This window comes from Ictidomys tridecemlineatus, unplaced genomic scaffold (genome assembly GCF_052094955.1).
Source record: "Ictidomys tridecemlineatus isolate mIctTri1 unplaced genomic scaffold, mIctTri1.hap1 Scaffold_626, whole genome shotgun sequence".
In the NCBI taxonomy this organism is placed as follows: domain Eukaryota; kingdom Metazoa; phylum Chordata; class Mammalia; order Rodentia; family Sciuridae; genus Ictidomys; species Ictidomys tridecemlineatus.
In genome coordinates, this window is record NW_027524315.1 from 150798 (window position 1) to 163819 (window position 13022).

Here is a 13022-nt window from a genome sequence, read left to right on the forward strand (position 1 = left end):
ACAGGCCATCCTCTACTGACCTTGGTATTGAGGAGGAGTATATTGAACCGTGGAGGTTGAAGCACAGGAGTTGGCAGTCATTTTCTTGTGTGTGGGAGGGGATATGTTGCTGGTTGAAGGGAAGGGAGCCATTGTAGAATGATTAGGGTGGGTAGGTGTGGGTCACAGAGAACTGGGGGCCTTGGAGGGGCCCATTAGTGTCCTAGTTTGCATGTATGTGAATAGAGATTTAGCGGCTCTCTCTGCAGAATTTTCCTGGGTGTGGAGTATCCATCATGAGACTCTGGTGTCCACCTCCAGGGGAGCTATGTTGAACCACTGTACCTGCTGGGTCCGAACCTCCTGACACCCTAGCAAGCACTGACACTCTCGAGCCCAGCAGCTTCCATGCCTATCATTAAAGAGTCCTAGTGTGTGTTGTGCCCTGGCTGTCAGGACCAAAGCACCTAGGGTTTGTGCCTGGTCCATACAAAAATGCAGCTGCATCCCAGACCAGAGCAGGGATATGGAAGTGCACTGGACCATTCCTCCCATCTTGATGGGACTAGAGTGTGTCTGTACAAAGTCTTTTGGTCCTTATTCCCTTGTCCCTGTAGGGCATAGCAGGTTGAAGCAAACTCTTGTACTAAGATTGGACTAGAGGCTCATAGGAAGACCCCCACATGATCACATGAAGGCCTCAGGTAGCAGGGTATCAAGATGGTGCCCTTGTGTTGAGAGCTCACTTGTCTCTGATTGTCCTTGAGCACTGTCCTCTGGGTAGCTACTCCCAAATTCCCTCTCTGATGAGCTTTCTCCAACCCTGCTCAGGTGACCTGCCAGGACAGGGCTCCAGTCATCATCCGCAGGGCCTTAGATGCACACTTGCTCCAGCAGGAGGACCCAGAAAACTACGAGCTTCTGCAAATTCTCTCGAACCATCAGAGTAAGTGGAACCATCAGAGGGTAGGGAGCAGTGAGTCACAGTGGGCTCACGATAACTGGGAGCCAGAACACAGTGTGCATTGACCCAGTGCCCAGGATGAGTATGGTGGGACTTGTGCATAAAACAAAGTGTAATGATGGGGCATAAATCTGCAGGTTCTTCATGTTCCCCAGGGGCTGTGGACCTGCCTATCATGTGTTCTTTCCTTGGCCTGAGGAGGCATTGCAAAGCTATTATCCACAAGGGGCCAAGAAGAGAGGCTTCTTTGTCTTGTGTCAAAGAAGACAGACAACCACAGGGTGCCTACTTTGGTGGCCTTTCCTGACCTAGATGAGTACATGAGAAAAGCAGTTCAATGAAGAATCATTTCTGGCTTCCAATCTTTCTATTCATTGCAAACTGAGTTTACTTAGGACCAGAGGCCATTTCTAGAGAGAAGAGTGTGGTAGAATAGAACCCTTCACAGCTTGTAAACTCTTCTTGAGAGAGAGAGAGAGAGAGAGAGAGAGAGAGAGAGAGAGAGAGAGAGAGAGAGAGAGAGAGAAAGAGAGAGAGAGAGAAAGAAGAAGAAGAAAGAGGAGGAGGAGGACGAGGAGGAGGAGGACAAGGATGAGGAGGACGAGGAGAAGGAGGACATGGAGGAGGAGAAGGAGAAGTAGAAAAATGAAAATAAGTTGAAGGAGGAGACCATGAATAAGAAGGTCAAGATGACTTTAAGAAGAAGCATGAGGAGAAGATGAAGAAGAACAAGAACAAGAAGGAGAAACACAAGCCGAACAAGAAGTATAACAATAAATTGATTAAAAATGTGAATGAGAATTAGACTCATGAGGAGAAAATGCAGAAGTGGGGAACTCAAGAGAAATATATATCTCTGGATGGCACAGCCCTGCTGTGGACATCCTCCACCTACGCTCAACACACCTCCAAACCATACCCCTCCAATTAGTGTAGCCCTGTATGAGTGGATGAATCCACTGGCAAGGTGGAGGCACCCACCATCAAGTGCTTTTCCATAAACTGACCTGTGATCATTGCTGCAGTGGGGAGAAAAATTTGAACACATGAGTCTTTGGGGACCAATCCAGATACAAACTCTAGCTGTTTGTCTTTGGTGGGTCCAACGTGAACTAAGAAGGTCTGGGGTACAAGGGGCTATTTCCTTGAAAGGTGTTCCTGTAGGGGACCTCCTGTGCATAGAGGGTCCTCAGGGAGGAATCAGTGGGGAGTCTTTGGTGCAACAGTAGCTGGATTCGGGGGCTCTCAGGTCTGTGTGTGAGACCTGAGCTGGCAGAGGCTCTCAGATGTGGGGGATGTTGGGTAGTGTATTACTTGAGTGTCACCTACCACGCCTCTGCCCCTGCCTCTCCAGAGCTGAGGATCCCTGCTGATGGAAACGTATATTACGCCCTGGATGGCAGAGTGGATTATAACTTTCTTCTTCAGGAAACAGCTGCCAGCAAGTTGTTTAAAGTCAAGCCAAAGGAGGTAAACAGCCACCTTCTTCAGTCTTTACTCCTGGTGCCACTCCACATCCTCCAAGGGGACAAGAACCTCAGGTTCTGGATGGATGTTTTAGAATGCCCACAGAGCCAACTACCAGGCTGGGTGGGGTGCAGGTGCTGGGCTTTGCTGATGTTGTCATCCCCCACAGTTCTTGGAGCCTTCTGTGGCAGTGGCATCCAGGATCCCAGCAGCTGTGAGCAGCAGCTCTGCGGTGGCTGCAGGACCATTGCCCCAGGCCACCCAAACCAATGAGTGGTGCGTGAGAAAAGTCACCAGTAACAGCTCCTCACTGCTTCACTCCAGCGAGCAGGTGGAAGACAGCCGCTTTGTCCACGTCCTCCTAGAGGGACAGAGCCTGAGGGAGACAAAGCGCATCCTGGTAAGCCCGACAGCAGGGCTGCCTCCTGGGTGTCCCCACAGTGGAAGGCAGGAGACACAGCTAACCCTGGGGCTGTGGTGGGAAATTAAGAAGAGAGAGGTCAGTCTTAAGGGCTTGACCTGAGTGGGGAGAGCCTCAGCATGCCCAGCTGCAGCGGTGAGTGGGCCTGTGTATTGTGGGTTTGGCAGGCCAGAAGTGCAGACGGAAGTGCTGTGGACAGATGAAGGCAGAGATATGTCCAGGGTGCAGGCTGCAGTGCCTAGAACTTGGTATTCTCAATGAGTGAGGTTGGAGCAGCGGAGCTGGCAGTGACTTGTCACATGTGTAGGAGGGGGTGTGTTCCTGGTGGCAGGGAAGAGAACCTCCTTAGCATGACTAGGTGTGAAAATTTGGGGTCGGGATCACCTGGGGGGTCATGCCAAACTTCGGAATGTCAGTCTTTGCATGTATGTAAATACGGAGCTAAAGGGGTTCTTGGCAGAATTTCTATGGATGTGCAGTAGACACGCTAATGCTGCAGGTGTCCAGCTGCAGAGGAGACATGTTCAGTGACTGCCAGTGCTGAGTCAAGTACATCATTAGAACCAGACCCACACCGAGCTTCCAGAGCCCAGGGCCTCTCCAGGCTATCATGAAGCACTCAAGTGCACACTCTTGCATCTGAGTCTGTTTTGTGTAGTGGCAGTCAGGACCAAAATTTTCAGTGCATCTGCCTCTTCCACCCACAAAGGCAGCCTGCATCCCAGAGCACACTTGGTGCGCAGATCCCTGGCCCATTGCTGTCATCTCAGTGAGATGAGAGTGTGTCTGTGCATAGGCAGTTTGGTCCTTTGACCTGAGTGGAATGTGGCTCCCCAGGGGGAGGGGAGATGGCAGGTACAGGCAGATATTTGTACCAGGATTGTTCTAGTAGCACGTTGCAAGAACCCAGGGGGTATATGGAGGCCACACTCAGGTAGCAGGATAACAAGATTGTGCCCTTGTATATGTAGCTAACATTTCTCCTGAATGTTTGACCACAGTCTTTTGGGTAGCTCCTCTAAAAGCCATTCTCTGATGACATTTGTCCCACCCTGATCTAGGTGACGTGTCAGGAGAGGGTGACAAGCCTCATCCGCAGGGCCTTGGACCAAAATTTGTTGCAGCATGAGGATGTGGACAACTTTGAGCTGCTGAGAATGATGTCTCTGCATGACAGTAAGTAGGACAATCAGACAGTGGGGAGACATGATCCACAGTGGGCTCAGGATAACTCACAGCCAAGAGAAAGTGGGCCTTGGCCCTAAAATAGCCAGAGTGTGGTGGGCCTGGTGCAGGAAACCAAGTGCAGTGATGGGCGTGTCCAGTGTGGACGAGTTCAATGAGGCCCCAGGCGGCTGCTGGACCTCTCTAAATGTGTTCTCCCCTGGACCTGGTCTGGCAATGCAAAGCTAATATCGATGAGGGCAAGGCAGAGAGAGGCTCAATCTATCATCAGTTTGGTTTATGGCTCACTGATAAGGATGCCTTCAAATGAAGAGGAGCAGAGCATGGGTCCTGATTGGATCAGCATTGCTATGGACGGAAGCCGCACAGGTCCCAATCCATGGCCAGGATATGAGAAGTCCTGCCTACTCAAGAATGTCAGGATTGCAGCAACTGGGAACAGGACTCAGTGAAGAGGAAGTCAAGGCCAGGGGACAGCCTGTTTGGGTTCTTTTTGGAACAATTCCAAGTCCTCTGTGCCTGGGTGCCCATCTCCTGAAGATATCAGAATGGCCAGGTTATTATTCCTTCCAGCAACAAAGAAGGGCATCTGAAGAACAGAGGCCACAATGCTGAGCTGTCCACAATGCCAGTGCTCTTTCCTTTCTTGTGAGCCCGACACTCCTAGCCTCCACCATCCCAGCCTGTCCACAGTAGAACACACCATCTGTCGAGCACGTAAGTGAGTTTTCCCATTTTCACACACTGCCTCATTTGAGTTGGCTCTGTCTCACACATGAGGAAGACTGAGGTGCAAGGAGCTGGGCAAGGGGCAGTGTCTGCGAATCTCAGGGACTTGGGAGGCAGTGCAGGGGGAAGGGGATTTCCAAACAGCCTCAGAAACTTAGGGAGACCCTGTACCCAAGTCAAAAGGCCTGGGAATGGTCTCAGTGCTTAAGTGCCTCTGGCTTTATCCCTAGTAAAAAAATAAGCCAGTCAAAAGGAATTACCAAACCGAGAATCTACAAAGGTGATTTCAGAAACAGACTTTCAACCCAAGCATCAGTTGAGAGCAGGCTCCAGACCAGGGGAGGTTTGTGTGTAAAAGACGTCAAAAGGGAGGACTACGGGGGGCCTGGAACCCACTAGGTGTGATGGCATCTATGCCTTATGGCAGGAGGGTGGCAGTGATGCTGGCCCTCTCCTAGATTTTGGAGACCTTGTTTTCATTGGGGAAGCTTTATGGAGGTGGAATCTATTTTAGCAATCCTGGTCCAGATGAGGTGCTGACTACCACAGGTAGAAGCCTATCCAGAATGCGGTGTCTGTTATTCAGTCTTTCCTGACTGTGACAATGACAAAGAAAGGAAGTCACTTGTCTTTGGTCTTGGTTTCACTCCTGGCCATTGATTGAGAACTGATTTCATCTTGGACTACTGAACAGAGGCTGCATCTGGGCAGAAGAGTGTGATAGATTTGAACTCCTCAGGACGCCCCACCATTGCCAGAGAAAGAAGGAGAAGGAGGAGGAGGAGAAAGAGACACTCCTGAGTGGGGAGAGGATCACACGATAAAGAGCAGGAGGCAGAAGAAGAAAAAGAAGGAGGTGAACAGAAGGAAGGGTGGAGGGAGATACACAAGAAGAAGAACAAGAAGGAATCATGTAAGAACAGGAAAAAGACCCAGAAAGAACTACAAGAAGATGCAGGACAGAAAGAAGAGCCAGAAGTAGAACAAGAACCAGAATAAAAGTACCAAGCAGACAGCTCCTGATGAGAAACAAGGGGAAGGAGAGCGATCCTAGAAAACAATAGAGTTCTCCAGGGCACCACCCTGCTCAAGTCCTCCCATGTCCATGCCCAACACACCTCTGATGGATACCACCTCCCCTCCGTGTATTCATCCATGAGTGGATTCATCCAGGGCAAGGGGATGAATTCCCCCACCATCCAACGCTTCCCTGAATGCCCATGTGTGAGCATGGCTGCCCTGGGGAGAAAGGCCTAAGCACAGGAGCCTTTGCCAATCCTGATGCAGATCCTGGCAGTGTCCCTTTGGCAGATCCAACCTGCACTGAGAAGTTCTGGGCCCAAGGTGCTGTTTCCATTGCCAGGTGCTCTTTTGGTTTAGAATCCTGTACATCATCTTCTCCAGGGAAGAATCACTGAGGGAGTCTTTGGTGGCACTGTAGCTGGATAGGAGGGCTCTCAATTCTGGTGCAGGCTCGCCCTGGCGGAGACTCTCAGGGGTTGTGGGTGTTTTGTGGTCTAATCCTTGAGTGCCACCTAACAATTCTCTCCACTTTGCTCTGCAGAAATCAAGGTCCCTGACCACTCACTGATGTATCTGTCCATGAATCCACAAATCAAATATTATTTCATCGTGAGGAAACGCCGCGAGGTCAAGGGAAAGGAGGTAAACACCTACCTTATTCAAGCTGTACTTGTGCTGCCATTCCACTCCCACCTGGGGAAATGAGAAGCCTGAGCACCTGGACATATGTGCTAGAAGCCCATAGAGCCAACTGACAGGCTGGGGTGGCTTTCTGTTTCTGGGTTTGCTGATGTTCCATCCCCCACAGTTCTCAGAATCAACCTGCAAGTCCTCCAGGCCGCTTTCCCACAAGCAGGTGGGAGACACCTGCTTAATTCGTGTCCACTTAGAAACACAAAGTCCAAAGATGGCCAAGACTGTTTTGGTAAGCCTGGGAGCAGGGGTGTCCCCTGGTGCTTACACCTGGGTGGGGAGCAGACACTGGTCCAATACCATGAACTACTCATGCCCTCTTGAATTTGGAGCTTCTGGATGATCAGGAGGATAGATGGGAATCAAGAAGGAAGAGGTCAGTGTGAAGGGCTGGAGCTGAGATGAGGGAGAGCAGCAGCTTGTCCACCGCCATGTCTGAGGGAGTCTGTGTGTCAGGTGGCAGCATGCAGTCCAGAAGGGCAGAGGCAGGTATGGGTGACAGATGAGAACAGGCCAGGACCTAGGTTGCAGGTTCCTCTGTATGGGATGCTGGCCTCTATGGAGCAGGACACCAGTATGAGGTTCTGCATGTTCCTTGAACAAGGAGCTGAGAGGGTCTCTCTGCAGAGTCAGTATGGATGTGGAGCAAGCACACTAAATGTCCAGGTAACCCAATGTTTACCCTTGGCGGAACAGGTGCCCTCGTACACCCCAGCCAGCACTGAGCCTCTGGAGGCCAGGAGCTCTCATGGCTCTCTTTCGTCACTCCTGTGTGTGGTCACGTTCCTGGGTCTGATTTGGGCCCTGGCAATCCAGACCAAAGCCTCTAGGTTTTGTGCCTAGGCCATTCCCAATGCCGCCTGCATCCTCGGGCAGACCTAGGATCTTGGAGGCTATTGTCCCATTCCTCCCAACTTGTGGGATGAGATTGCATCTGTATGCAGGTAGTGGGGTCCTTTCACTTGGAGAGGAGTGCAGCTCCACAAAGAGCAATGGCAGGTCCAGGAAGTCCTATGTACAAGGATTGGGCTAGTAGCCTATGGGAAGAGCCCACGCGATGAGCAGGAGGTCAGCCTCAGGTAGTAGGGTCATGGATGTTGCCCTTGTATTTAGAGTGGAGGTGCCTCCAGAATGCCCCTGCCCACTGTCCTTGAGTAGTCACTTCAAGGCCCATTTCCTGAAGGCCTGTCTTCCATGCTGCTCCAGGTGACCTGCCACGATCGGGCTCCTGTCGTCATCCGCAGGGCCCTCGAGCTACACTTGCTTACTCAGGAGAAGCCGGAGGAATATGAGCTGGGCCAAATCATCTCTCACCGTCAGAGTAAGTGGGACAATCAGATGACAGAGAGCAAGGGTCAGGATGTGGACTCAGGTCAACTCTTAGCACCAAAGAGCATTCTCTGACCCCCAAGAACACTCTAACAGGGTGTGTTGGGCTCGTGCACAAAGCCAACTGCACTTCTGCTGGTGTAAGCTCTCCAGGTGTTTTGGTATACCCCAGTGGCTAGTGCGGCTCCCCACCAGGTGCCCTGCCCAGGACATGAAGACGCATGCAAAGCTGACATCATTGAGGAGTGAGGAGGAAAGCCTCTTTCCAGGAGCAGTATGGTTCTGTGGTCTGAGATAGGAGTGGTTTCAGAGGAACATGGGAATGCATGGGCTAAAGATGGAACTGGCATTTTGTGGGCTGAAGCAGTAGGATTAAAAGCCTTCTGTGTGACCAGAAAACCACTGCCTGGGCAGAGCATTGCCAAGATTCTAGCAAGCAGTAACAGGATGAAATTGGGAAGAAAACACAGCCTGGGAGACAGCTTGAATCATCTGTTTTTGCATCAATTCCATGGTCTTCCGCACCTGAGTCCACTAGCCAAGGAGTGATCCCAATAGCCAGGTTATGATCCCTAACTAGAGTCAGATGAGGGCTTCCTGAGCACGTAGCCACAGAGCTCATCTGATAATAATGTCAGCGCTTTTTCATTGGTTGGTTGGTTGGCTTTTGTGAGCCAAACACCTCAGCAGCCATTATCCCAGCCTATGTACGCTGAAGACCACCATCCCAATGAGTTCTAGGATCACTTGTCTCCTATCTTAACCTTCTGTTAGGTTAGTAGAGTCTATGGAAGAGGAAGTCTGTCTGGGGCCTTGGTAGCCTAAGAAATTCATAGCAGAGATCCCCACATCCAACCCAGAAGGGATGGAGAACAGGCTCTAGGTTAGAGGAGGGCAACAGGAAAGAGGTGTTCAGAGGAAGGAGAAGCTGGCTGTTGTATTCCCCCACTCGGGGTCATGGCACCACTGGGCCATACACCATGTTGGAGGGAAGCAGGCCCTTTGCTGGTCTTTGGAATCATTGTTCTCAGGAGGGCAGCATTTGGAATGTGGCCTCCATTCTCAGAAGCCTGGTTCACATGGAAGCAGGCTCCACCAACGCAGAAGCGTGGCTCTAATGTGGTATCCGTGCAGGTCAGCCTGTCCTCACCGTGGCCATACTTGAGGAATCCTAGGCCTTTTCTCTGGGTTTCACAACTTTCTCTTTGGTTGTGCACTGAGGCTGTCCATAAAGCTCTAGTGTGTGGCAGTGGAGAGCTTCTCAGCCCTTGCCACAAAGGCATAGACTGGGAGAGAGAGAACAAGGCTGGGAGAGAGGGAGAGAGAGAAAGACGGAGAGGAGAAGGAGGACCTCTACTTGGAGAATGAGGATTCAGTGGAGCCAACAGGGACAAGGTACTGGTGCCCAGGGCGCACTCCTGTTTAGGTCTTCCTCCAAGCATGCTCAACCTTTCTTCCAGTTCCTCCCACCCCCCAGTAGTGTATTTATCTTGAATGAGAATTGCATGTTGACATCAGAGCACTCACCATCCAATGCTTCCTTCCAAACCCACCTGTGAAGATGGCTCATGTGGGGTCTGAATCTTCGGCACTTTTGTGGGAGATTTCAGATGCAAACCCTAGTGGTGTGCTTTGGCAGACGCAAGAGGACCTGGGATGTTTTGGAGTCCAAAGCCTTTGGTAGGAACAGACATTAGGTCTGTTGAAGTGCTCTGCCTAGTTCTTCCTCAGGGAGGACTGTGGAGGCTGTCTTGTTGGTATTGGTGCTGAATTGGAGAGCTCTCAGGTGTGTGGCTCAGTTCGTTTCTGGCACAGGCTCTCAGATGTTGGGGTGTCCCAGGGAGCACCTCCTGAGCCACCTTATTTTGTACACCCCTCTCTCCCCAGAGCTGAGGATTCCAGCGCAGGCCAACGTATTTTACGCAAAGAACCCTCACACGAAACCCAACTTCGTGCTGAGGAAAAGGAGCCTCTCCCAAAAGAATGATGAGTGGATCCAGCCTCAACCTCCCTCTCGTCCTGCAAAGAAGAAGGCTGCAGCCCTCCTGAGGATGCTTGCAAAACCATTCTGCTGCTGTGTGCCTGGGCGGGGCTGAGGCAGCCCAGGAATATTTACATTGATTACTATCTGCTTCAAAGTTTGAATCTATAGTTTGCCATTGTCTTTGACCTTGTTTAGTAACACAGTTGTTACTCTATCCTGTATTTGTTGTTCCCATTAATATATTATTATTTGAAAATATATATGTTTTTGTTACCTGATCTATTGTGATGATTTGTCACCTGATCTACTGTGATGGTTTTTGATCAAAATTGTGCATTTGATGATAATGAATGCCATGCATTTAGGAACCTGTAGACTCTAGACAATGAATGAATGTCTACTGTTGCATGGACTGGTCTGCAGAGTCCTGTAGCATTTAAGCTTGTGTGAGGGCTTCATAGGGCTTGCAAAAAGTCCGGGTCAGATGGTCCTGCATGAAGCTTAGCTCCTAGTGGTCTCCTCTACAGCATAAGGGCCAAGGAGAAACCCACTTCCACACAGAAGATGGGAAGCTACCTTATGAAGGTGATCGTAGGTGTGGGACCCTCTTGCTAGGACCCTTTTTCTATTGGGCCAAAACTGTGCTCTGAATGTGATTGCTGAGAAGAGCTTGGAATTTCCTGATTGAAACAGTTCATGCAAGCTGCTTCCACTTGCAGGAACAAAGTGTGTTCTCGTTGAGCACTTTGGGGTGTCCCAGGTTGCACTAGAGTGTGTCAGAAGCACTTGTAATGATTGGCATTCACGGTTTCACATTGAAGCCTCTGTGCCATCTGTCAACCACTGATGGCTGCAAGTGGGTACCCTGCCTTTCAATGAGTTTTCTGAAAAAGTAGGAGTTTTGAAGAACTGATCTTCTCAGCATTCCCCTTGCCTCCCCAAGTTGGGTGATGTCAATTATACAGGCTTCCTTGGGAGCACACATTTTATATTGAGCTGGAATTGGACTCTGGATGCGATTGCTGAAAATAGCTGGGGAATGGGAGAATGGAAGCTGTTTGCTGCAAGCAGTTTCAATTTGCTTTGTTGATTAACTTTGTTGTAAGTGAGCACATGCTATTTTTTTTTTCCTGTGGACCTAGAAGAATTCAAAACTGCTTCTTACAGGTGACAGGCATGCTTACACATTGAAGCCTCTGTGCCATTGATAAAAAAAAACAGTTCACTCATGTGGGCACCTGCACTTCAAGTGAATGTTGTAAATGAGTGTGACAAATGGATGTCAGTGAGACTTTGGAGAACTGATCTTCTCAGCTGGTCCTCTTTTTCACTGCACGTTGGTGATGCTAGATTCAAGAGATCTCTTTCTGGCACCCTTTGTGTTTCATGCCTGAACTGTGCTCTGAAAGTTCTTGAGGAGAACAGCTTAGAAGTGCAGAAGTGAAGCTGTTTGTTGAAGCAGCTTCAAGTGGCACAAGCTAACTTGTTCTCAGTGAGCACATGGGGATTTTCCCTGGTTGAAGCAGTGTGAATGAGAATGGCTTCTCAGAGCTGGTAGGCATGTTTGCATTTGGCAAACTTTGCCATCTGTCACCCAGAGTTCCTTGCATGAAACCTACATTTCCAGTGTTTTCAGAAAGGTGTGATGAGTGGGTTTCCATGGAATTTTGTGGAATTGATCTTTTCAGGCAGTCCTCATTGCCTTCTCAAAATTGTTGATCCTGGTGCAAGGGCTCTCTTGTCAGCCAACATTGTATTTTGGGCCTGACCTCGGCTCTGAATGTACTTGCTGTACTTCCCATCTTTCCTCTCTCTGGTCCACTCCTCAGATCCCATCCTCCTTTCAATAGGGCCTCATCCAAGAAGCCTCCCCATGTGCCTCCCACTTGATTTCAACTTCTCCAGTGCACTTATTGTCTAAGCAGGGATTCCCAGGAGAGAGGGCTCTCCATTCTGCACACTGAAATTTCTCAGCAGGGAGGACTCCTCCATGCTTGGATGGCGGGGCTGCAATCACCTGGAAGGTGGAAATAGGAGGCTGGTGGTGTTCCTAGCCAGGATGCTGGTGATTGCAGTGCATTTAATCTATGGCCCTCAAGGAGGTTTATGCTGCAGATTTGTGTACTTCTGCATCTGTATGCACACAGTTCTTCATGTGGGGAAAAAAGCAATGTTCTCAAAGTTTGCTTTATATTATACTCAACTGGTAATTTACAAACCCCAGTGTCCCATCTTAGCCCAGAGCCATTCCATCAGCCCAGGGCCAGTGGGTGGTCCAGCGGTCAGTACTATGCACAGCTCCCAGGTGGCTCCAGTGTGTAGCTGAATTTGAGAGCCAGTGTACTGTAGGATTTGCCCTTGAGGTTAGAATTCATTGACTTCCTCTTATGTCATTTCACTGGTTCACGATATTCCTTGTCTCATGGACTATTCTGTGAAATCTTCAAGTTAGCCATCTCTGGTCATTTCTTCCATTTGATGGCACCTGGTTCAACAGCTTGTTGTTGGGTGGGGTCGGTCATGGGCAGTCCTGGGTCACAGAGAGGGACAGGAAGACCCTAATGTGGAATGGTGGTGTAGAGAGTAAGGGTGGGGCCAGAGCCCACACTGTGGTTAGGGTAGGGAAGGGATCTGAAGAGAGTACCTTGAAAGCGAGCTCTGGCTGCAGTTAACCAGGAATCAGGGCCTGGAAATGGAAGCCATGACAGGGCTTCTGACTAGAAAGGACACATCTTTCTGGGCTCAGTTGGAGGTCCATCGAGGCAGAGGAAAAGAGAGAGGATGCAGGAGAGGGGGATGGTCTAGATCACAGAGCCGCTCCGTCATCATATCTTAGAGAATGGATTTTTTTCTTCCAGTTGTTGGTAAATGCTAATTCCTTCACGTGTTACATTCACATCCACCTCGTCCATTGGAAAGGCTGCTCAACCACCACAGGCAGTGGTATCTTGGTGGATGTGTGCATTCTAAAAGGAGGTGAGGTTGGCGCCAATAGAGTGTGTGGGCGCTCAGGCATTGGCAAGCTTGCTTTGGAGAGTGAATCCTCTAAATGTTATTGGGCTGTTTTTGAAAGATCGTGTGGTTTGGCTAGACCTAGAATGCTTCCACACAATTTAGCATGGTGTATATTTTAGAGAGCATGATCACTGAGGGGCAGGTTGCTGGTGTGAAGCCGTGAGCATTAACATCTATCAAGTTTCTCACCTGGAGTTGGCTACCTACAACTGGTGACAGTGTTTTGCTCCTAC

The 13022-nt window shown here is 49.9% G+C and overlaps 1 protein-coding gene across 1 annotated transcript; it reads left to right on the forward strand.

The window, feature by feature from the left end:
- The first annotated feature begins 307 nt into the window (after window positions 1–307).
- On the forward strand, window positions 308–10052 carry LOC144374236 (uncharacterized). Its single transcript, XM_078037161.1, has 6 exons — window positions 308–320; window positions 791–925; window positions 2298–2413; window positions 2580–2810; window positions 3893–4007; window positions 6310–10052. Exons 1-6 carry the CDS (start codon window positions 308–310, stop codon window positions 6471–6473), a joined length of 774 nt encoding a protein of 257 aa, XP_077893287.1. The 3' UTR covers window positions 6474–10052.
- Window positions 10053–13022: the final 2970 nt, after the last annotated feature.

Excerpts from the sequence above, each read along its gene's own strand:
- LOC144374236 (XM_078037161.1), top strand. Across the intron at positions 926-2,297 it reads AATTCTCTCGAACCATCAGA|AGCTGAGGATCCCTGCTGAT; the intron begins GTAAGTGGAACC and ends CTGCCTCTCCAG. Across the intron at positions 2,811-3,892 it reads GGGAGACAAAGCGCATCCTG|GTGACGTGTCAGGAGAGGGT; the intron begins GTAAGCCCGACA and ends ACCCTGATCTAG.